We start from the raw sequence: 26,327 nt of genomic DNA, 5'->3' as shown, positions 1-26,327 counted from the left end.
ACTGCTCCTACTTGAAGGGACACTCCACAAATGTCCATCTAGTTACCTGACTGACCTTCCTCAAATTCCTCTTGTATCTCTCCTTTTCCATGACACGTCTAAAATACAAAAGGAAATAATGAAAAAAACTGTAAATAGTTAACAGAAATTACGTTAGTGAGATCCCAATCTATTGTCAGGTCATCATACAGGATACCTAAACTAACAAATCCCTGAGAATCTAAGCCATAGGGAGGACATTGTAGAAATGCAGGAATTTCTCTATTGGAAGCAACACAGATACATGGCCAGCACTGAGCCGAAGCTAATAAACCTGCATGGATCAGTTCTCACCTGATGATCCATGACTGGATTCTGAGCAAGCAGATGCCTTAGCACAATGAGATACCTATCCTCACACTGGGCTCACAGGTAGTATGTTCAATCAAATATATTATCCCAGAAACTCCTTTCAAGTGGCTGCTTTGGTCTCAAATCTCTTCTCAGTTTAAAACAAATTTTCCCACTTTTTGCAGCTACACAATACAATGGGGTCACACAAACTCTTTTACATTCTCGTCTGCATGGATTTTAAAGCATTTTAGAATAGCCACATTTTTCTTTATGCAATTTAAGCATGGTACAATTCAGTACAAAAAGTCTCTGACAGGGAGGCAGTTGAGCAACATGAGGTTAGGACACATTTTCAATTACATGCTTTGAGGAGTAGCAGAAATACCCTCCGAAAGAGGATTTTAAAGAAAATAAGATCATCTACAAGCAGCTGTGGAGCGAAATTACTGAGAAATCACCTTGGACAGCATAAGTAACTCTGAAGCTCTTGGTTAAAATTACAGCTTTCTAAAGTATCATTTCTTAATTAATGGGTTTTGTGCTGTCAAATGTTAGGTGCTGAACACAGCAATTACCTGCATTGTATCAATGAAGAGCTAGCATTTATAGCCTGTGTCAAAATTACAGTTCCCTAAGAACAGATACCTAACCGCCTCCTAACGGCTAGGAAAAATGAGCAGAAATAAGTGTTTTAATAATATTTATCAAACATGAAAGACAACCAAGCCAACCATTGCAAAAAGTATCCCCCTGCCAATTATCCCACACTTCAATAGCTATAGTGAAAGGAAGGCAGAGACCCTTGGGGGAACTTTAGCCTCTCACAAAGTTGAAAGAGAAATTCCCAGGGAATTAAAAGCTAGATCTATCAGGGCAGTGACATACTCAGTTTTCAAAGTGGAAAAAGCCAGCTGCTGCATTGCCAAGTGTAAGACCTTGCTCTTCACCCATCCTTATCAAAGTTATCTCCTAGCCAACTGCAGAACAAATTTCTACAGTGCTCTTCTCCAGAAGAAATTTAATTAATCTTTATACTAAATATTTGACACTGAAAATAGGAGTATCTTAACAGAACGATTGCTAGCTATTAGGAAAAACTAAAAGGAGATGTTTCTCAAATAAACAGTCATAGACAGAACTACATGGAATTAACACCTTTTACATTTATAAAGGGATGCTAAGAGCCAACATCAATGGCTCAATTGATGAAATCCCAATATGAAAGCCCACCTGGAGGGAGGAATTACAATATTGTGCGTAGCATTCTCTACACCAGACATAGCCATCTATTTACATAAATGTTTCCTGCTTATTTAGGAACCCTAGAGGAAGAGGGAGAAAAGATGCTAGCCAGCCAGTGGAGAAGTAACGGTGATAGACACAGGTAGGTAGGACTTGTTCTTAATTTCATGTGTAGTTTTTCTAAACCAACAATCAGTATTTTCTTTGAATAGCTTTTCCCACTTTTTTTTTAAGTGTGTAAATCTCATAGATAAGCCATATTTTGAAAGTTTTGATAGATTATACAAGAAACACGATATGGGCAGACAATTCCAGAAGTTACTGACCAGCGATATCTCACATCTTTCTCAAAAGCAGCTTGCATTGCTGTAGCCGACTACAACGTCTACTACTGGATCTCTCCTGTTACCTATTACAAGTACTCACTGACAAAGCTATAATGAACAAGTAGTCAAAAAGACAGAAAAGGCAGAAGGACTAAGTAATCCAAACTCAGGGAATTTTTTGTCCAGGTGCCACACCATGCATAACTTCTGTGGGGTTTTAATAATGTTCCATATTTTGTAAACAGATATAAAAGTCAGATTTGTGACCTGCCAACCATAATAAAGTCCTTAGAACATACTAAGAATAAAAACAAAATGCTGAGACTGCACTATAAAAAGCTTTCATTAGATCAGCTTGATTTAGGAAAAAAACAAGCCCCCAGTGGAATGCTGCCCTGTTAGCTCCTGATAGGACAAGCATAAATCTTCAGAGGATGGAAAGCAAAGTATAATTTGCAGTCCTAAAATGCTGGAGGTGATGAGGGGGTCCTTGCAGGAGATTAGTCCAGCCTTGGAATGCAGCTGAAACACGCATCTCAAACAGATGGCGAAATCCAGAGAAGCAGCCTATAATTTGATATCAGCAGCTGTGCATGGAATACACGCGGGTTTCAGTGGCTGCTAAGAAGCATGCTGCAGCAGGCTCTACCCAAGCATGCATGACTGCACACACTTAGATGATTCACAACACAGCTTTCCAGTCTCAAAATTCAAGACTTTGATCAGGAAAAAAAAAGCACGCATGTGTGCCACTGCACAAGTGAAGTGAGAAAAGCCAGGCTCCATCCTTCTCAGGGTGGCAGAGGATCACGGAGTCCCCCTGCCAACAGTCAACTGTCCCTCTGCACTGGTTTACAGAGACAAAAGGTTTCTGCATCACCCCTACTGCTGAATGTAACTGAAAGATATTAATTTCACTGCCTTAAAATGGCAACATCCTAGTAATGGGAATGAAGGAGAAAGTGAGTGCTATTACAAAACAGCGGCCACCACTGCAAAGGATGTAATTTTGGGGTTTGCTGGAGTGTTAAACTTTTGTTCCTACTATTTTTCGTGTTTTACTGAAAAGTAATTGCTGAATCTCTCAGAAGGCAAATGCTTTTTATTTAGTTATCTGAATTTTACACCTTAAAATTTGAAGACAATACCAAATTTCAACAACTTCATCAAGTGCCCAGATGAAGAAATGGAATGTACCATCCCCAAATTTGTGTGCTATACCAATTCTGGGGGAGCTGTTACTACACTAGAAGACAGGAACACCATTCAGAAGTGCTTCGGCATGCTGGAGAAATGAGCCAAAAAAACCTCACAAAGTTCGCCCAAGACAGATACAACATCCTGCCCCTGGGAGGTTTTAAATTCCTGCAACAGAAAAGGCTGAAAGCCGTCTGAAATTGGCAGTTCTGCAAGGAGGAAGAAAGGGAAAACTAACAAAAAAAAAAAAAAAAACAAAATGAAAAAACTTTGGTGTCCTTGGAGGGCAAGTTGGATTTGGTTCAACAGTAAGACCTTGCAACAATTGAAGTTGACTTGATACTGGGCTAAATCAGGACAAATGTAGCCAGAAGGCCAGAGAAGTGTTTTTGCCTTTTATTCAGCACTTGTGAAACCATACCAGGAGCAGTGCAGCCACTTTTGGGCTCTCCAGCACAAAAAAAGATACAGACAAACTGGCACAAGTGTCATAAACTGGAAGATAGCCAGTAAGACCAGTGTACACTGTAGGGCTGCAGCATATGGCATTCACAGGATGGGCGAGGGAGCCCATGGGATGCACTATAATTGCAGCTACCCGTTCAGCCATCTAAAGGGGGATACAGGGATGAACAAGGCAGACGTTTCTCAGAGATGCACAGCAAAAGGACAAGGGTAATCATCAAAGGTTACAGAAAGAGGAAGAAGAAAGAAGTTTCACAGTGACTAGGCATTGGGGCAGGTTGTCATGGAGGCCGTGGATCTCCATCTTCAGAGGTTTTCAAATTGGACTGGAGGATGTCCAGAGCAACTTCACCCAGCTTTCAAGGCAGCCCTGCTTCAAGCAGGACATTGGACCAGATGACCTCGAAAGGACCCTCACCATCTACATTTTTCTGTGATTGTATGATATTCCAGTTCATGTATGGAATGCCAATGTTAAGTAACACACTAAGGACTCATAGGCAGATAAACACATTAAGAGCTGTGCAAGGTTAGAAAATGCTAACTTGTGAAGAACTTGAGTTGAAATTTTGTTCCAATTCAGGACAAAACCATCTCATCCTTAATTCTGAAAAGATGTTACTCTCAGTCTTTCAGAAGTCTTTGCTTAAATCATGAGATACAGTGTTATACATATACCCAAAACTGAAATAATAATTATTAAAAAACCACCAACAGTACATAAACTTATTTAGGCAGAGGGTTTCTGTTCCTTGAGCAGAAGTTTACTTGATGTTGGCTTGATTTTTACCTTTAAAACTGCTTAATCTATTAGCTTGAATTACATTCTTCCAGGTACCACATTACATATATTTGGGAAACACTAAGCAGAAGAAGGGCTCCACATTGGAAGGAGTTTTTAATTCATGCAACTAGATAATTTGGACTAAGGAGATTAAGGAAACAGTGCATCTATCTTCATAAATCATGGCTGATAGGAACTTCTGAAAACCACTCCTCCAAACAATTTCTTGTACTTTGATTCTATTAACAGCAAAAGGATTTTTCCCTGCAATTATGAATCTGCAGTAATGTCACACTACTCTTTAGACAATTGTATGAGATCATTTAAGAATGCAATTGAAATAGGTAAATTTAATTCATCTTGTGTACTGTGTGCCCCCTTAATCACGGATCTGATTGTACATCTAATAAGATCAATGGAATCCTATACATTGATTTGGTGGTTAACAAAATTGGGACTATTTTACCTTAAATTGAAATAAGTCTTTCAATTCATTTCAATCCAAGCTGTTTAGGAATATTCAGAAGGACCATAGGTGCAAAGATTTTAACAAGATTCGATGGTATTTGTCTGTAAAATCGGTGAAAGGTTTGATGTTAAAGACATTTCCAGTAGAGGAAATATTTACTAAAACCCTACACCACAAAACAGGACGCAAGTGTCATGTGTTTACTCCAAAGTTTAAATATTATGTTTATCTTAACAGTGCCTGACAAAATAAACATTCATTTTCCTTCTTATTCAAGAAATATTATAAATGAGTAAATCAGTGATGACATAATTCAACATATTTTAGTGATTGTTTTTTTGCATGTATTTTCCAAGGCAAGTACTGTAAAGTGTCCATTGCTCTTATCTCTGCAAAAAGAGTATGCGGAGAAATGTGCCTTGCAAAGCAATGGCCTTCTTAAACACAGGGTCCAGGTAGTCCCAGAATGAACGTAGCCTCTAACTGATACAATGTACTCAATATTCATGCCCTCCTTCACAGCTGTGCTGACAACAGAGTAAGGTTGGTCTGTTGCCAAAACTCACCAACAATTTGCACATGCTATTACAGCAACTTCAGGCGAAAGAGAGAAACTTTACTTACCACTGAAAGCTAACTTTAAACTTGATTTTAAAACCAAGTCAGTCAGTCAAATGACAAGCTTCATTGAGGCATAAGAAAAAATGGCTGAAATACAATGTTATGTTGTGTACATTTTAATATTTAGATTAAAACATTAAATTCCCTCATATTAGAGTTCTGCTCTTTAAGCTAATTCATAAACATAACTTCATAAACTCAACGTTCTTCACCATTAATTGGCTCTGTACTAATTTACTTTGTACCAGCCCAGACCTCAGAAGGAAAGCAGACATACTGCTTACAAGGATGCCATTAAAACAGAAGTCTGTTGATATAGGTATGTACACACTTGCCTATGCAGCCTCAGCTGAATGTGTGCTTCGGGGCTGTGTATACTGAAGCTTCATGAATTAGAAAGTACAATTATGACTTTGTATATTTCTTTTTTGGAAAAAAACCTGATCCATAAAAACAGGCTTTAACATTTTTCCTTCATACAGATCATTTTTCAGTCTGCTATTTCTGATTTTGTTTTTTTCTTTTTTCCTATTTGCTGTTTTTTAATGCTATATCTGTTTTTAAGTATCTGAATCTGTATAAGCACAGTTTTCATACTACATTGACAGAATAATACAGCTGGTCAGACTCAACTACTCAGAAAATATTGGCTGAAAAGACTAAGTAATAGCTGTTCTTGCCTTCTTATCTTATTCTCCAAGTTGTCTCTTTACTTTTAAGACATCTGTTTCATTCGTCTCTCCAGTTTGTTACCAGCTATTTTTACTTCCAGTTTCTTAGCTGCCAGCGCATTGTGCTGATGCATATATGTACAGCAAGAATATATTTACTTTTGGGGGAAAAAAATAAAAACACTCATGTCAACAAGCATTCCTTAAACTACTGAAAACATTTATATCACTGTTATATTAAGTCAATTACAGAAACTGACAAATTCCAATATAATTTCATACAGCACAGAGAAAAAGGGTGTTTTATTTTTTGACAAGTAGCTATTTTACTTGCCCTTTTTAGGTACTAGGATCTTCCCCGTTCAATCTTCTTTGTATTGGCTTATTGGGTATTTTTCATGGCTCAATTCAAAACTGTGAAGACAATCTCAAAACCGACTAATCATATTTCTAAAATACTGACAATACAAGCATGGCTGTTTATGCACACAATGTAATTGTGTCCATATATTCATAGACAACGGATTTTGCTTTTTTCCCTTCTCACCACTTTCTTTTTTGACAGGCAGCCAAAAAATGCAAGATATTACTCAAATTAGTCATGAGTATTAAAATCAACGGTAAAAATATTGATTTTTTTTTTCAGCTGCAATATCCATGTGCAACACATCTGAAAAACTAACTTGTGATCTAAAACACAAAATAAATCAGCCAAGTCTGGCAAGACTATCAGACACTGAATCCTGAATTACTCTATCTGAATTTGAATTACAGTATGGCCAGCCCACGTAGGCTGTTAATACCGAAGATGCTGATTTCTTAATACCGCCATAAAACACAACACACGTACAAAAAAGCACATTAACTGAAGCTCATTTACTGAACTGTGCTAATATCAATAGCACTGCCTGCCACCTCCTTGCCATTTCATCCCACAAGGGGAGGAACTAAACCAACCAAGTACCCCAAATCCTCAGCTGATACGGTTAATCTGAAACGGAAGGCAAGCATCCCTTGCACTAATTAAAATAGGGGAGGGGAGGGAAATATCCTGATGATCTGATTCTGTAATCCCACTCCCACAGGAAGAGAGCAGCATCTTGGAGCTCTGCAGTGTTTTATACCTTGCCCCAGATTTAAAGAGCGCCCTATGCAATAACAGCTGCCTAAATTGCTACGAATTCCTAGAAGAAACACTTCTCTTTCATAAAAACAACCCATATGATTTAATGAAAAAAATCAAAATTCATTATCTGATAGGAGTCGAGGCACTACAAGGCAGCACCAAGCTCCTGATATTTTTTCCCTGTATTTCTCTCCTGAGGTGGGGCAGGGGAGATGAGAACCCTTCCAGTGACAGCCCACGAGGCTGACATCAGGCTTCCTCCGGGGCAGGGACTGAGTGACAGGAGTCATCTGCACCCTCTCCAAACACCTTCTTAGATCTACAGAGTCACAGAGGACCAGTAAGGCTCCAGTTATAATTCTGGATTAATTCTTCGTTTCGCAGCAAGCCAAAAGCTTCCACTCTTTAAAGAGAAGAGATAAGCGGTTCCTTTACAACACCATCCAAACACACGGTGTAGCTGTGTTTACTGGGGCAATGTGGGAGGACAGAAGCTGGGGTGCCTCGCCTCACCATTTCTTGGGTTTGAGAAGGTTAAATTTAATTACAAACTGTTCTCTAGAAAAACACAGGCCACAACATAGCAACCTTCTCTTTCCTTTAACATTTTTTAAAATTATCTGTACTTTATAGTCAGGATTTTTAAATTCCACATTTATAATATGGAATAAAATATGAAAGAAACTATGCTTACAGAAACTTCATGTTGTTAGTCTTTGCAGTGGTCTTTAATTAATCAAGGAAATGATACCTCTGAGACTTGATTAACATCCAGTTTATTTAAAGCATAAATGTTAACCAAATTAAAAGCTTTCATTGTTTCAGACAGAAAATCACCACTGTTAAAAAAAGCTTGCCCTCACCATCATTTTTCCTAAGGAATACATGAAATAAGAGGACATGTGCAAACACAAACTGATCAAATATTTTCCTTAAGAAAACTGATGTTTCATTCCATTTAAAGTCTGTACTTCTTGATGTATGATAAATATGATGCTTATTATAATTTTAGATTTTATTTGCATAGCTATTGTATTGCTAGTTTAGGCAGATTCATGAATCAGATATATGCATACACATGGAAAATATCATGGTACCAAATAGAAGTGTCATTTTATGATGAACTCTCTAAATGTACCGCTGTCTACAGCCCTTCTTAGATTCTTTACATTTCACAAAGCTGAATAATTTGAAATATTTGGGGCACCCGCTGTCAGGAAATATTGCCTGGTTTTCGATTTTATACAAACAGCATAGTCCGCCATCTGTGCTGAAGTCCTAGCGTTTCTGAAGCGTGAAAAAAGCCTGCTGTCCCAGGCCCTAACTTTTCTGCTGTAATAGAAAAAAACACAGAAATATTTTTTAAAAAAGTGCAACAACACTTCAGATTGAATGACCTGGATAATGATGCAGAAGCAGCAAAGATATTGTCTTGCTTCAGCACAATTGGTTCCTCCACTATAAATATAAAAGCTCTCTGAAAAGTTAATTTGCCATCTCACAAAGGTGTTCTTGCAATGAGCAATGCCTGCCTCTTTTGGTCAACAGGACTTTGTAAGGAAATATAGTCGAGCAAGTGGGAAAGGGAAAATCTATTTCTTTGATCTCTTGAGAAAACTCAGCCTGGAAAGTTGTGGTTCACTCATATTCCTTTTGGTGGGACATAAAGCTTTGGAGTGGGTTGGGCTGGGCATGGAGCCAAGGTTCATCTTTGCTGTAAGGAGGAGAAAGTTGCAGAAATATTGGCCTACTGTAGCAAACAGCACTGATGAAAGATGTCACTGCAAAAGAGTGTTTTGATATTTATGGGCACACAGAGCAATATACTAATACCTGCTATAAAATGCTATTAAGCATGCATTACTTAACGAACTTACCAGCCTGCGGATCTCTCTCTCACATTCCCGCTTTATTCTATTAATCTCATCCTGATGGGACTGATAAGCTGTGCGCAGGTCAGCAGCCTTCATCTTATCTGCCTGCATAATGTTGTTCAAAGCTTCTTCAAGCTGCTTTTTGCCAGATTTCAGCTCCAAGATCTCCTGTTGCAACTTCATCCGTTCACTGTCGAATGCCTTGCGAGCCTCCTCCTTTGCTTCACTCAGCAGCGCCGTCTTCACTTTGTCAGCTGCCCCATCCCGCAGGACATTGACTGTTGACTGCAAACGCTGAATTTCTCCATCTTTAATTTTTGCCATTCTCGCTACCTCCTGCTCATGCTGCCGGATCAATAGCTCTCTAACACTCTGAAGTTCCTTCATTTTCTCCTCGTGGAGTTTGGCTTTCAGCTCAGAAACATAGGCAGTGTGCTTGTGCTGCTCCTGCTCCCGTTCTTGCTTAACCTCTTGGATTTTCTCTCTCAGTTTACCCACCTGGAACATCAATATAAAATATTGATTAACAAGTGCTACCACACTTCTAAAAGACACCACGGAAACTTTTCCTAAAACGTTATTAAAAACTCATCCTGAATATTCAAAAACAAAGACTGCATACCTGACATGTCTCTCTCCAGTAAACAACTAGAGAATCAGGGCTAGAAAAAGGCCATGTGTGTGCAGGAATCTGCCATGAGGATGTGCTATTGGCAACAAGTTCTCACAGTTTTATGGAATAAAATAAAACTGAGCAGCATCCACTCTACTTCCTACTGAGCAGCATCCACTCTACTTCTACTCTACCTTATTTCCTACACCAACTGCCCCAGACTACTCTCATCCATAACTGCACTCTACAGGCAGATGGAAAATGAAACAAACAGGGAAAAGAGTTTGCGTTTACGTCAGGAAGGAAATGCTAGAAAATTTTCTAGTATTTGAAGGACCACACTTCATGAATGCTCATAGTGACTTCGATCTTTGCATACATTCAATTAATTGATTTCTACAACAACCTTCTGGAACTAAGCAGCACTATCACTGTTTCACAGATGGGATGCTCAGCCAGGCATAGATCGATTTACCAAATTTATACACACACTGCCTTCGGGATTTTAGTCTCAAATTACTACACCCAAATCCACTACTTGACCCAAGGTACTGCCTGCTAATCAGACAAGAAGGGATCTTGCCTTGAAGGAATAGAGAGAGGAGATCCCATCAACAAACGGGCGTTTTTGTCAGTAGGAACACAGGGAAAAACTAAATTAAAGGGGAGTGGGGCAAGAGAAAAAGAGACATTGATTTTGGATTTCTTAATTTCTTAGCTATGTTAATGGGAAAGTCCTTTTCAGATAAGCCAAAAGAACTGGTCTTCTGAAAAATCAAGTCTACCCAAGAGGCTTCAGCGAGGACACCCCAAACCTGAGGGTATTCGCAGTCCCCGAACACTCCAGAAAATATAGACCAGTGACTCTAAGGGTTGTGGGGGGAGTAGGGGAAAGGTCTTACAGCCTATTATAGTAATATCCACTGTGATGAAACCTCATTATAAAATGACGCTCAGCAGGCTGCATGGAAAGCAATGCTTGTTCAAAGTGGGATTAGATCTTAGTTTAGAAGAAATAAAATAAGAACGAAAAAAAAAAAAGAAAAGAAAAAACAGGAGAAAGGCTTGCTTCTCTATTATAGTGTACCAGAAAGGCTATAATGAATTTCATCACATGTAATGTCAGTAACATTTTTCTACTACTCCTACCACAGTGACTGCCAAACTGTGGGCTCTACACATGTACTTCTCATCTAAAGCAAAGTCAGAGGCAGAGATTTCAAAGACTTTTGTTTTAACCTGAGTGGCAGTACAGTCATACATAGCAAGCAGTGCTTCATGGTAAGAGGAGGCTACTGAGCAGCAAGATGTTAGTCACTGTTACAGTATTCCTAGACTGCCTGCATCCACACTATACAAAGCTGGGATCTGTAGTCATACAATGCATTTAATTCAAGCTAAACTAAACCAGAATTGCAACTTGCCTCAGATTAGTAAAGAAACAATGTGAGATCTCTAATAATATTCAGACTATAATTTACTACAAAGGTTTAATTAAAATAATTTTTTTGCGTGTTTCTGGATCCTACAGTCAAACCAAGAAGCACAGGGTTAGATGCTTAGACCAGACGATTGTTAAAGATTCTTCCAACCCAAACGATTCTATGATGTTATAGCAAAGCTAAGCCACTTACCTATTTACTGTCACAAGTGGATGAGTTCATTCATAAACTTGCAAATGAACCAACACTCATTATTTACTTAAGTCTATCAGTTATTTCCTTACTGATGAGCAAAGAAAATTGAAATGAAACTGAGCAGTGAAACCTAGCAATGATGACACAGGAAAACAAACTGTATAATGGCATATACAAACAAGGTTAATTTACTTCCAGAACTACAGTAATTTAAAATTAGTCATACTGTACATAAAGCGTGCAACTGAAAGACAGTTTTCAACACAACACATTAATAAATGTGCCTTCCTAAAAACATTTTTCATATATGAGAAATGGATTCTGACATTTTGGAGGAGTACTGAGTTACACAAAATGGCATACTTGCTCCATTTTTTTCATCTTTCACTGAATTGAGGAAAGGCAACATCTATATGCATTGTTGCTGTGTGTGAGAACATATATTAAACCACTCAGAGTAACTGAATATTATTATATATCACTAGTTGTTTCATTTACAAAGCTTCAGCAAGAGCAATGTATACAAGAGTAAGAATCCTTCTAAACCCCCTGGATTTTCACCCTGCATCTTAAATGCCTATCATTCCTCATGACCCAGTAAAAAAGATGCATCCTAATTTTCAAGATCTTTCAGAAGTCTTTTCTCTTTTTTGCTTCCTGTCATAGCAGATGAAAAAGATCTGCCTGTTAGCTCTTCCCTGCAAGCCACAAGCTGTCCTTCCTGCACTCCCTCCACCCTTCTCTCCTGCACACTGCATGGATCTGGACACGTTTGCCTTCCAGAGCAACTGACTGACTGAAAATAGTAGTGTGGCATTTTCCCATATGCCTAAGTCTCAGTTTCAAAAGGAACTTAAACTTTAAAGCAATTTGTCTTTTTTTAATTTCCAGCACTCTTTTTCTTTTATTTTTTTTTCCATGGAGAAAGCTGTTCTGTTCATCAGCAGAACATCAAGCACAACCAAGAAATGAACGCACTAGGGAAACAAAGTCAGACAGGATACAAGTGCACCAATAAAACAGGTATTTTCTCTCTTTCTAAATTAAATCTTTAATAGTTGATGCACACAGATACAACACTTGCCAAAGCAGCAGCTAGCTTCTTGGAAAAAGAATGCCAAATGTTGTTGCTTCTTCCCTTTTGCATGTGTGAGCAGTGCCTGAAAGAAGAAATTTCTTTAAAACGATATGATTATATTATCATAGAATATTTGCATCTGGTGTTCTTTGACAAGGTACTTTGTGCACTTGAAACAGAAATATTATAGTTCAGTTTTATGACCTGGAGTCAATGACATAATTTTAAAATTATGCATTTACTAAAAGGCAATAACCTATTTACTCACCTATATTTCTGAGTTCTACTGAACGACTGCCCAATAAAAATGTTACGATAAGAACTTACTAAGGACTACCTCATTTTTTTTCCTCTTGGATTTAAACACAGCTGTTTTTTATCTGTGGCACAATAGTCAATCACCTGGGCGGATGGGAGGGATACTTTCCACACAGCCTTTTGTCAGGGACTCAGGTTATGCTAGGAAATTTATTGCCAGCTGTGAAAAAGGCAGGTTACAAGGCATAAGGTCAACAAGAAAAGATGCTGTTTATTTTAAAACGCAAACGCAATAGCAAATTTCCTTCAAAAAGAACAAAAGAAGTCTGTATGTTTTACTTTTTCTAAAAAATATGCAAACTCCACTCCTGTTTAAGCATACTTACAGTTGTCCAGCCAACAGCATCCTTTCTGTGAAAATTTCAGCATGTATTGATCAAGCCAACAAAAACAATTCACTTAGGCAAGACTGGTGAGGACACAAGCAACCAAAGAGGTCACTGAAAAAGGCAGCCCTGACACTGGCCCCATTTTTAGCAACATAATAGCTGTTGGGTGAGGACACATATTTGTAACAGCAACACAAGGTACAAGGCACTTGTCATTGCTTGCAGAGTTCATCATGGATTTTAGCTTCTCCAACAACAAAGAACAAACTCTTGAAGATTTTTGCGTGTTTGTTTTTGGGTTTGTTTGTCTGTCTTAAGTAGCGAGTTTCCTTCCCTGACAAAGTTCTCTATTTGCCTACCTCTCTTCAGTCCCCCTGGCCCATTCCTCATGGATTCCAAGAAGGAATTAATTGGGCAACATTTAACACTTCCACCATGCTTCACGCAACGCAATTCCAAATTCAAAAGCTCAGTTACACTGCAGGTTATATAGCACAATAAAAACCACATGCTGGGAAGAAAACCTTATATCTTTCCATAATGATTTTGGAAATTCTACTATTTAAATTACACTAAATAAATTTACTTTTTAAACATTTGCAATCTTCAAGAGAAAGAAAAAAAAAGGTACATGTTTACTGGTCTTCTGTTTAAAAATGTTCCTGCATCTACACTAGCTTTTCAAAAATTAATTGAACTGTACTTAGACAACTTCTACGTGGAGTTAGGGAATATAGAATCAAAGAACAGCTGAGGTTAGAAAGAATCTCCAGAGCTCATCTAGTCCAGCCTTGCTCAAAGCAGGGTCATCCAGAACAAGACGTTCTAGACAACGCCCAGTCAGATTTTCAGTATCTCCAAGGTCATGGCCTTCACAATCTGCCTGAGCAACCTGTTACATTGTTCAATCACCTCAAAGAAAAAAGAAAAAAGAAATACATATATATATATATAATTCTTACATTTCAATGTTATTTATTGTATTTCAGTTTATGCTCCCTGCTTCCTGTCCTTTCACTGGACACCACTGAGGGTGTCTTGCCTTCTCTTCCCCAGCCTAACAGCTCCAGCTCTCTCAGCCTTTCCTTGTATACCAGGTGCTCCAAGTCATTCACCATTTTCATAGCCCTTCACTGGATTTGATCCAGTATGTCCGTATCTGTCTTGCACTGGGTATCCCAGCACTGGACACAGCACTGCAGATGTGGTCTCACCAGTGCTGAGCAGATGGGAAGGATCACCTGCTGCCAACACTCTTCCAAAGCAGCCCAGCATATCGTCAGCCTTCCTTGACACAAGAGCACATAGCTGACTCACGTTCATTTTTTCACCACTGCAAACACATGCAGATCAGATTCGCACACTCTACCTCCACAGGCATTCTCTCATCCCCAGAAGGGTTCCCCAATACTTTTTTACATTCAAAAGCAGGGTCACACAGTCTGATATGAACTGATATTTGAAAAAGAAAGAACAGCATTTCTTTATGCTTCTCAAAAATCTGAAGTGACCTTGCTTTTTTAAAAATTAATGCAATCATTGTAAGTAAAAGGACAAGAAATAAGAAAAAGTTATCTATCATACTGTGCAACTAAATATGGCTTCACTGAATTGCAGCAACATCTACAGCAGTATCTTGAAAAATTTCTTCCCTGTTACACAGTAGAACAATCTGAATGTCTTATCTTGGAAACTGTGTGGAAAAGAACTATTTTATAATACAGATCTCATTTCCAGTGACATGACAAGGGACAAAATAACAAAAGCAATAAAAGCAGTAAATTATCTCTTTCCTTCTCTTTTTGTTATGTCCCTGTACACACAAACCCAATGTTAACCGATGCAGCTTAAGCCTGCTCCAACCACAATCATTTGAAGAATTTCAACAAAATTTAACAGTAAGATGTTTTTCTGGGCCTGATATTGAATATTCCTGAGTACCTTCTGCAAAATTATCTGAAGCATCACTTCTCCAGGATAACGCAAGGTTTCATTGCTCCATATTCAGAGCCAACTCGATTTATTCTAAATTAGACAGGGAAACACTGGTATTACCAGGTTGTAACCAGACATACCAAATTGCCATATCCTTCTGAAATTTCAATTTGGCAGGTAAATCCTGCACATTTCTTGCTTGCCTCCTTCCCTTGTGTTTTTCCAGGCAGCAAAGAAATGCTTCCTTTGAATATACACCTTCCACGCCACAGCTGGCTAGAAAAGGGAATTATTGTTGCCTTCCTAGCAATCTTCCTTCACCAGCACCAGGGTCAAGGTCTTTAACTGAGTATCTGAAGACCAATGAGCTGTTGCTAGGCCACTAGGAAAGCTCTTCATGAATAGGTATTTCGCATCCGCATCAACTACATTGAAACTATAGGTGTCACGTCCAGTGAAGCAGCTTTGTTTGCCTGATCTTTTCCTGGTTGTAAGCTGAAAAGGGCTGATACTGAAATTGGAAAGGAATCAGCTTTGAAGTCTCCAGTCATATCAGAAATCCACTTGATGGGGGTAACAGGTCTAAAAGATTCATCCAGGAGATCTGTAGATCTATTTGGATCAACTTTAATATGTCTACATTGGTATGGTGTCCAAAGATAAGGAAGAGAAGTAACCCCAAAGGCTGAGTGTTTGAAAGGCACACCACTCACTGCTACAGCGAGGAGCTGAGTAGAAAGCAGTAATCACTGTCCCCCCAGACACAAACTCACACTTTGGTGGCCATGTCAGAGACTACTCCGTCAGTCTTAAGCACCGAATACTTATAACTGCTGGACACCTGCAGCTCCTACTTGGAAGTGGCATGGCATAGTGATATATCTTGTAGCAAGAGAAAATCACTGTGCAACAGGCTAGCATCAGAATAAAAAGATGCTCAACATGAAAGGTTGATAATTAACAGGTTTCCCAGGAACGCTGTGGAGTCTCCTTCTCTGAAGATATTCAAGACCCGCCTGGACAAGTTCCTGTGCGGCCTGCTGTATTAGACCCTGCTTCGGCAGGTGGGATGGACTAGATGACCCACAGAGGTCCCTTCCAACCCCTACCATTCTGTGATTCTGTGATTCTGTGATAATTATTTGAACTGATTCTGTGTGTCAAGGATAAATCCTCCATCAACTGGACTGCAAGACCTCTGTGCTAAAACGAACAAAATTTAAACTATTTCAGGGGAGAAACATGCTAAAAATCTGTACTTTTTAGGACACAATAGTATTTCTGTGGAGTATTAAACTTACAGGTAAGATCTTTCAAACTTCAGAAACAATGTGAAAAGATTTCTGGAGAACCTGCAGGCCCGATTTCACTTTTTCATTGGCAATGACAAGTGGTCACATCAGTCCACAGCCTAGGAAATCCCCTGGCTTCTCTCCCAATTACAGCATCATATTGCATCTTCTGAGTGTAGCTTCTCTTCTATCACTTCCAGTTGTCCAAGAGTCCAATCTGTTTTGCCTTGTTTCTGCTTTCAGGCAACAACTCCTGAAAATCGCCTTCTCCTCTAATAAGAGCGTAGAAGTGGCAGAAGCAGCAGTCAGACATGACTCCGCCATATCAGACACTGCTTTGATGGAACTTGTACTCACTGCTCAGTTACATGGTTTAACCCCAGCTGCCAAGTAAACACCACACAGACACTCGCTCACTCCGCTCCCCTCCACCCCCGCTGGGGTGTGGGAAGAATTGGAAGGGTAAAAGTCAGAAAGAAACTCATGACATAAGAACAGTTTAATAATTCAAAAGAAATAATAATAATTTTTTAAAATTATAAGGAAAAGAGAAAAAAACATAGAGAGGAAAACAAAACCCAAGAAAGTCAAGTGATGCAAATGAAAACAATTGCTCACCACCACCCAACCAATGCCCAGCCCGTTCCCCAGCAGCAGCCCACCTCACCAACCTCCCCCCAGTTTTATTGCTGAGCATGATGTCACATGGTATGGAATATCCCTTTGGTCAGCTGGGGTCAGCTGTCCCGGCTGTGTCCCCTCCCAACTTATTGTGCACCCCCAGCCCACTCACTGGTGGGGCAGTGTGAGGAGCAGAAAAGGCCTTGGCTCTGTGTAAGCACTGCTCAGCAGTAACTAAATCATCCGTGCATTACCAACACTACTTTCCGCACAAATTCAAAACATAGCCCCATACAAGCTATTATGAAGAAATTTAACTCTGTCCCAGCCAAAATCAGTACACGCAGTCACCATTTTTCTGGTCCATCTGCCTCTACTGCTTGCTTCATTTATCTATGACCTTATCCATAGATCCTTCTCCATAGCAAAAAGCCTCTTGTGTTCACTCTTTATTCTGTCCACTTTCTTAAATATCTTCTTCTTGTACGGCCATTTCCAGTAACAAATAAACAAACTCTTTAAAAAGAATAAATAAAATAATCAAGGCACCACATCTACTGCAATCTTTCTTGCCTCAAGCATTTCCACTTCTGATAATCTTTTAAGCTAACTCTCAAGATTACATGACAATATCAAAGGATCACAGAAAATGTGTTTCTGTTCATATCTGAATATATGAAACTTCTCTCTTTTCCCTGTGCTATATTCGAATCCCCTACAAGCTTCTGAATACTCCAGTGATTGTCCTTTTATTACAGATTAAAATAGTTTAGATATGTAATTTTATAAGACACATTAATTTTAAAGACCCTACTACAGTTCTTAGTCGAATTTTCCTGTAGATCACATTGTAGCATCAGACATTCTTAGGATCTCTTGCACTGTGTTTTCTGTTGACCTCTTCCAACATGACACCATCTAAAAGGTTTAATTACCATACTTAATCATTGCTTAATATCAGCCTATTGATGTCTCACTTGTCTCCAGTATCTGCTTTACCAGGGTTAGAAATTGCATTATCGTGTCCAGCGTATTCACTCATTTAATAATTTTGAATTATGATTGAAGTAACACTGCCACATTTGTTCTCAATAACTTTGTTACTTACTGTCCAATGTTTGACAGATGTCCAAAATTCTCTCATTTCAGTGATTTTGTTAAGTATTGAGAATTTGCATTTATACATCAAGCACACAGAAGAGCTGAATCCAAATGCCTTTCAACTGCTGTCAGGAAACAACCCACCAAAGGGATGTGCTTCCTTTTAACCCCAGTCAGTAGTGGCAGGAGTAACTATCTACATGGTTTTACCAATACTTCATCCTTTTCCCTGCTCCAAGAGGGCTGCCATATTTCATTCCCAATTACAACACCCTAGTGTCTCCTTGCTGCTGAGTACACCCCTTGTAGTGCAGTAAGTTAACCGTCTCCTTTCTTATTCCATACATAGCACACAGGAATAACAGTCATTTATTGTCCTGGTTTTGGTTAAAACAGAACCGATTTTCTTTTAGTGAATCTTCCTTAAAGCTAAGTTCTTCTAATTAGCTGCATTTTTCTGAAGTTGGCTGCATATTTTACAGACACTGTCCGCTCCAAAGCTGGTAACACCCAATGTTTGTAGTTACACTGAGCTAACGGTGGGAAAGGAATGCAGAACAAGGCCCCTGTTCATAATTATTGCTATAGCAGCCAAGGTCACTGATAGTCCTTTTAGGTCCCACAAGTGAGGAGTCGTAAAGTGTCATGCTTGCAGGGAGGGGTGGCCAGGACAGGCGACCCGATACTGACCAACTAGGTACTCCGTGCCATGCACGTCATACTCAGTTTAAAGCTAGGGGATCACGAGGGTCTTGTTCTCTTCGTCCATGGCCGCCTTCTGAAGAAGACCCTGCTCCTTGTCCTGCCTGTTATTCTGATCCAGATTCCAATCCGTGCATTCCTGAGTCCAGTTCCTGCCCACTCCTGAGGCCAGTCCAGGACTGCCTGGTGCTGCCTGGCAGCTGCTGGCAGGACGCCCGCGCCCCGACACCCAACTCCAGGAAACTCCATACCAGTTTTGTATATTTTGCATTAATATTATTAGTATTATTAGCATTATTAGCAAAACTTTTTATATTCAATTTGTAAGTCTCTCTCCCTTTTCCTCCTTTTCCCTTCCTCTGGTGAGAGGGTGGGGGTTAATAGAGAGCATCTGCCGCTCAGTTTATTGACACCCTGCTTTAAACTGTGACATTTATATAAATATATATTCAGTATGTCTGGATTCCCAAATCAACAGCTGTATTTAGAGTTCTTCCATACATACCGGCCATAACTCTTTTCCATATGTCTTTTTTAATCCCCAGTAAATAAAGCTGTTTTGAAAGTATGACATGCTGTCTTTTTTTTTTTTTTTATTTCACGTATTGAAAATATTTTTTTTTCAACTTACAAGGAATCACTGTTACACACAGATTCAACATCTGACATCAAAGCTCAAAAAACCCAAAGAAATCTGGGAAAAGCATGATGACTTACAAAAACAATCTATAAAATTGTGAGGTGATACAGTGGCAGCTGAGTTGAAACAACTCATTTGTCCTGACTCCAAGATGTGTTTGGATCTCAATTCTATAAATGTACAGTCACAAGCAGGATATTTAAAAGCGATAGCAGAACTTTGTGAAGACAGAGCAATAGTGACAGAAAACACTGTAACATCTTGCTATCAGGAACAAAATACTACTGAAAGTGTTGGAAGACTATCTTCTAATGATTGCTAACCATCTCAGCAGGTATAGATACTTTGAAATACTTGTTCCTAAATATTCACGGATCTCAGCACAGGCATTTATAAAGCCACTGAGCAGATTCACATTTTCTTGACTCTGACTGCCAAGACCATGCTCATTCACTGGAGCTCCTTGTGCTTACTGCACCAGACTTTAAGGTTCAGTTACAGCAAGTCCTGCCTCCATTCATGTTAAAATAAGTATAATTTTTGTGCTTCAGTCAACTCTTTTTGTTACTTGATACCCAAAGTTGTTATGTCTTCAAGCAAAACGTTTCCTCTAGCAGAGGGCAGTATGTGAGCCCGTCTTCAGCCCATGAATTTCCTTCTCCGGGCTCTCCATAGATGGCAGCAAACCTGCAACCCCAGGAGGACACGCTACGTATCAACAGGCTGTCCAAGCACATTAAACAAGTGTTCCCAAAACAAAGGGCAGTAAAAGGGAACTAAGGCAGGGCCACGACTTTTGCTTCATCCCTTTAGCAACATCAATGAATCCAGCTGCTCGTACACCAGAGGCCCAAACCACCACCAGCAAGATCCACGATGAGGCACATTCAGAGAAGTGCAAGCATCAATTTCCGATCAGGTATCGCGCAAGCATGGAGGGGAACAATTTTACAGGAGAAATTTATTTAAATGGCTCAACAACAAATGAAATAAATGAACTGTGAAAATATGCACAAAGTTTTGGATGTCTCTTGGGTATAATTTAATTCAGAGAAACCAGTATTTTGCAAGCAGAAGTATGTTAAGACTAATTTCCATTTCTGAGGTCTCTCATCGACTAGAAAGGTTCTTCCTCAGATAAATCATTAATATAGGCATATACGTGAGGGACAAAATAGTTTAGGAGAATTAAATTAATTGGCCCCACAAGAGTTTTTCACCTTTCCTAATGCAGTTGATGTCCCGTGGGCCACAGAGCTGTCTCTCTAGCAGCTTCAATACATTCCCTCTTACCTCTGTGCCAATAAAGCCATTGAATTTATTTCGAATTCTCCTGGCGCAGAGTTTTTACTTTTCTGATTCTAAACTGTAATTTCTGTTGGTTTTGTTACTCAGTTTTAAGCTACAGTCTGAAGAGGAAAATCTCTGTGGCTTTAATTTACTCATCTTGTCAGTCAAGGCATTCTGTGTAAGTGCTGCGCAGACAGAGAGCAGGCTGTTGCCCTGACGGTGGGAAATAAACTACGCAGCGCAACTCTAGTTAAATCATTTAGAGCAACCACCAAAGTGAAGGTGTGGGGAAGAGGCTGCAGACCTTTTCGCCCCTGTCCTCCCAGAAATGCACGCAACATGCTGCAGAATTTACTATGGACTGCACTGTATATTCAGTAGGATTTTAGAGCATTCTAACTGTAATTTCCTCTTTCATATTCACCTATACGTATGTGAACCCACTCATTTCTCTGCACATGTATGGGCACAATACACAGATGTGTCTCCTATAACAACCTCAGTACTCCAGAAACTATGAAATTCTCAAACTGTGAGAAGATGAACAGGTAACCAAACTGAAGCAACTCTTCCCAGACTGGATATAGGTAAATAAGAAGATCAGTTATAGAAAATGTTCCACAGCTATCATGGTCTTGTAGCTACACTTTATTCTTAGTTGAATCAGAGTTCAATATGACACTATTACAGGAAAAGCATTAAACTTTGAAGCATATCAGGGCTAAACTCTTCTTAGGGTTCACGTAATCTTTTTGTAGATATTTTTTAGAATCTGAGTAATGTAAACACTCAAAATTAATTAATTCAAGGCATACCTTGAAATACCTTGTCCAAGGTATAAGATAACTTTATAATTGCATGCTCATTGTAAGTGTATAATAAAATTTATATCTGTGTGTCTACATAAAAAATTATACAGAACAAAATGGAAATAAGACAAAATAACTAAGATGAAAAATCTACTCATGTAGATGTAATGTACCATCAGCTCACAAATCTCTTTCCAAACTGAAGCAGAAACAGTGAAATAACAATTTATCAGTTGGCAAATTCAATTTCAGAAGGTATCAGCCACTAGTAAAATTCATGATCTGTGGTTTTAAGAAGCACAAGTAGTTTGTGCCACTCCTGTTTTCCAATTTATTCTCATTATATGAAACAAGAGTGGTAGAAGTTGGATGAGGAAGCTAATAGCAAAAAACCCCTGACATTTCTGTTTACTAATCAATACTGCTGACCCTTAAGAAATATGACTTTTTGCTTTAGTCTGTGAAGAAGAAAAATTTCCAAAGCAACATGAATTTAGTTGGCTGATACATACTGAACCTACTGTATCAGTCAAGCAAGAATTAATGCTTTATTGTTTCTTTTTCCTCTGTAAATTCTTAAGATTGTATTTGTAGGGGGGGTCTTTGCTTTTTAAATTAAAATACGAAAAATAAGACCATTCAAAGCTGAGTATCACACAAGGCTGCTAAAGAGACTAGAACATACAGGAACATTATCATTTGGGTGTTCCAAATTTTACACCAATATAAAGAAACAAGGACAGAACAAAGCTATGTTATATAAAGTGAACACATTTCCAGTGCGTATGTGTTCCACCGCTAAGACCTTGTGACTCTTGCAACTGCAGTATCACCAAACACACACAGATAAATCCGTCTCCACACAGATTCACCTCCAGGACTGTCTTGTGTCAAGTCAAATGCACTAATTGAGATTAATAAACTAATAACTGAGATTAACAAACTAATAGAAATAACCCTGTTGGCTTGTCCATATTTTAAACTGCTGCAGAGACATTTAAAAGTAAATTCTAACCTTTAAAAATACATATGCACTTCATGAATGAACAATTTCTCCTAGATGTTCTTTTGACTACTCAAATATCTCTTGAACGTGTGTTAGATTGATAGACAAACATTTCTGGACCTGTTTCATTAGCAATCAGATGTATCATTGAACAGCTCAGAGCAACAGCACACACGACCTCAGCAAATCAAACCAGGGCTCCTGCACAGATGATTCCCAGCCAATGTGCATTCTCCACAGGCATTTAAAGTGCCGTGCTTTGAATAAGGTCCTGATGTTCGACTTTGAGGAGACTTCTTTTTATAACATACAGTTTTCAGTGCTAGGAACAAATACTAAACTCCCTTGTTGCCTTTAAGTCACACTAAGCTAATGGCATTTGTATTGCTGTGCCTGCCAATTTCAGTGACTGTAAGTTTGGGGATATTTACTTCCTTTTGCACATTATTTAAAATAGGTGGCTCTAATTTCAGTTCATCAGTGATTCACTTATTTGCCACATGTTTTTGTCTTAAGGCTAAGGCATTTTAGTAGTGAATTAGCTTGAGATTCAAGCTCTGCTGGTTTTTACCATTGCCACTGTTAAGAATGATCACAAAACACAGACAGACACGTACCTTGCTTTTTTCTTGCTGAAATTCTATCTGGATGTTGGTTAGTTTAGTTCGTAGCTCCTCATTAGCAGCTTGCAGAGCTTCAATCTCCATGTCGGGCTTCTCTCCCTTGACACGACTTTTCTTTGACATAATTATTTTTGAAGTTTGAAATAAAATTTTTGCTCCACGCTGAGCTACCAGCTAGTGCCTTTTACTTTTAGCATTGAAGAGTCATGCAGTGTTCAACAAAATCTTTCACACAAACCTCTGCCATTGTGGGAGCAGTCTCTCATGTCCTGGAAGAAACAAAGTAGTGGGAACAGAATCAGGCTACAGCATTGAGCAGAATCAAATATCAGACTTAACATCCAGTTTTAAAGCACACTGAACTTCCTTGTAATATATACCCTATTTTATAGTGTACTAGACTTTGAAAGAAATTGTGTAACAACTTCTTTTCCGATCCATATTTCGTCACCTTATCTAAACCCTATCCACTGTAATCTGATGTCAACAGAAATAAAACTCTTTACAGTTACGATGAATACAGCATATAGACAGAAATCATATCTTATTCAAGGCCTGACTTGGTCCAATCTCAGGATTCCCAAGAGGCACAGGGACAACTATAAATTAGCTGAGACTGGTGGTGTTTCAGTGGGAATAGTTCATTTCCTGTAGTAAGAAGAAAGCACTTCTCACCTTAAGGTATTAGTATGTATTATCCATAATTATCATTGAGTCTCACAACATCAGGATATATGGAAAAGGTATCACAAAACTGGAAAAACATTCTAAAATTACTTCTTAAAAATATCATATATATACAAACTGCTTATTCTCAGGGCTGATACTGTAAACATGAAGGTATTTAACTTCATTTTCATTCCCCAGCATGCCTCTAAGCTTAGAAAGTATTCAACTATTTAAATCAGCTTTACTTAATATTCAAGCAGAATATCACTAGCAGACAAAGGAGAATATCAGTAGCAAAGAACCCTAGTTCCAGTAATTAGGAAATCCCACAACTAGTTTGCTTCATGAGGAGTTATAGAAGCTTAATCTGCATCTTTTTTTCCTCTCCACTGTCCTCTGAGAATAACCTGGTGCTCCACAAGCACAAACTGAGCAACAAGTGCTATCAATGCTGAACTAGTTTCTAAACCCACGTCCTCTGCTCGTTTTAAATATAAACATAATTTTCATCATTAAATTGCTGTCAAAGCAGAGAGGTTCCTATATTAATACTGAACTACATTCCTGGAGTATTGTATTTCCAAGGAAATTGCTACCAAATTGTCTTCGTACAGTAAGTTGCTCTTTCCAACTTAATTCTCTCGTCAGTTATTTTAGAAATTGTATGAAAATCACACGTATTCTTCAGCACATACTTTCTAAAGGGTTAACAGCTAATACCTCAGGTGTGTACAGACACACACTATTTTGTGAGTTCAACTAAATACATAAATTTTATTCTCCTTTTTAAAGACTGGTAAACAAAAAATGAGGAGTTAAATATCTTGCTCAAGATGACAAGTTAAATCACAAGAAAAGTGAACAGAACTCAGGACAGCATGCCTCAGTCTGTTTGACAATATTCCCATGGAGTTCTTTCACTTATAAAAAGCAACTGAAAAAAGACCAACTATAGCAATTATTTGCTAAAGTAATTCCAGTGAAATCAGTTTTTTGCTTGCAATATCAGATGTCTTCCAGACTTAATAATCTATCCTTGCAGTAAAATTTAAACCGTTCCTTAAATTCATTATATTGAGCATTTTTAATACACAACTTACAAAAAAAGGAAATAGAATTAAATTTTATTTATGTATCAAACCTACCTTACAAAATAAACAAACACTGGTGCTACTGTGATTTTACCCGTTGTTGATTCAAGAAAAATAAATTAGCAACATTCTTACATTAACTTGAAACAAAGAACTCTTTAGTGAGTAGAAGAAACTTGAGGAATTATTGTTCTTAAGAAAGGAATTTCACACTACCGCTCTACGGAGTTTCAATGATGCTAAAGACTAAAACTAAAGACTATTTAATCAATGTAGTTCATCCAAAATCCTTAACTGTATGGAAAATTTGAATTCAAAATAAGTTGCTAGTGTTATTTCACCAGTCAGCTTGTAAATAAAATCTAAAATAACATAGATGTGTAAATCCAGTCTATAATAACGCCACAACATTTACAACGGTGGAAGGGGAAATGAATTGTTCCTTATCTCAAAAGCTATCTGGGGTATTCAGATACTATTGAGGAATTATTCCTTAAATCCTTACTAAAACAAAAGTCCTGATGCAGCCAGACTATATATGATTTAATTCAGTAGATGATTAACTTAGTTAAGGCAACCAAAAACACCCCTCACTGGACTGGCTACATGAATTTTAACCTCATTAGATCCCCTCCCCCATCCCAATTAAAGCCTGGAATAATGAACATTTAAGTGATAGACATGTTTGCTTTTCCACCAGTAAAACGAGAAAGTGAGGTAACTGAGCTTTATGTGCATATACATGACATCCAGACAACCAAAAGAGATTTGAAATGTAAGTTTTGTTCAGTAACAATAATCTCTCCTGACCGTACCATGTTCCCAAGCATATTATGAAGATACTAGATCATTCAACATGAACATCTGAACTTGTATGTGTGCACTTCAGCAGGTGGCCTGTCTGAAATCTTGGTCATGCATAACTCTCAATGACTGCAGAGTTCATATTCTGTCCCAGAGTCACCATCATCCTTAACAAAGTCCTATGATCAGGTACAGGAATCAAGCTGTTGTCTACATTTGACAATGTGGGGGTCTAAATATAATATGCATTAAAGCTGTTCAAATTACATTTAGTACTTAAATCAGCCTTAAAAATAAAGAGTTCATCACTACCCTTTGACGTACTCTTTAGAATTTTAAAAAATGGGAGTCTCCAAACACTGTTCTTAATCTTTTTCCTGTCAACTTGCAACAGTTAAAAATTGTACCTTTCAAGTAAAATAAAAGCTTAGACCCAGAACCTGAAGACAATCAACTTCTTATAGCCATTAAGAAAAAAACCAACAACCAATCAAAAAAACCAAAACAACTCATCAACCTGCGTTGGTGGGAACAGAAACATTTCCATTTTCACTCGTCCCCAGATGCATCTTGCAGCCTGTCTATTTCAAAAGCAGGAACTATGGCAACACAAAGCCTCTCTCTACACTCAGAGCGGCACGAAGCCCCGACACACAAGGTT

The 26,327-nt window shown here is 38.5% G+C and overlaps 1 protein-coding gene across 15 annotated transcripts in view; it reads right to left on the bottom strand.

Moving 5' to 3' along the window:
• JAKMIP1 (janus kinase and microtubule interacting protein 1) overlaps positions 1-26,327 on the bottom strand; it is a 281,939-nt gene that overhangs the window by 159,293 nt on the left and 96,319 nt on the right. For all 15 annotated transcript variants that reach the window (XM_075420491.1, XM_075420490.1, XM_075420489.1 and 12 more), the window contains 2 exons: positions 23,097-23,371; positions 9,112-9,606 (listed from right to left, as the gene is read on the bottom strand). In XM_075420491.1, the coding sequence (XP_075276606.1) occupies positions 9,112-9,606; positions 23,097-23,225 (624 nt within the window). In that variant the 5' untranslated portion in view covers positions 23,226-23,371. The remainder of the gene's footprint in view (positions 1-9,111; positions 9,607-23,096; positions 23,372-26,327) is intronic.

The sequence above is a fragment of the Opisthocomus hoazin genome, chromosome 5 (assembly GCF_030867145.1).
Source record: "Opisthocomus hoazin isolate bOpiHoa1 chromosome 5, bOpiHoa1.hap1, whole genome shotgun sequence".
NCBI classification, from domain to species: domain Eukaryota; kingdom Metazoa; phylum Chordata; class Aves; order Opisthocomiformes; family Opisthocomidae; genus Opisthocomus; species Opisthocomus hoazin.
Note: the sequence above shows the minus strand (reverse complement) of the source record. Positions and strands in the feature narration are given on the sequence as shown.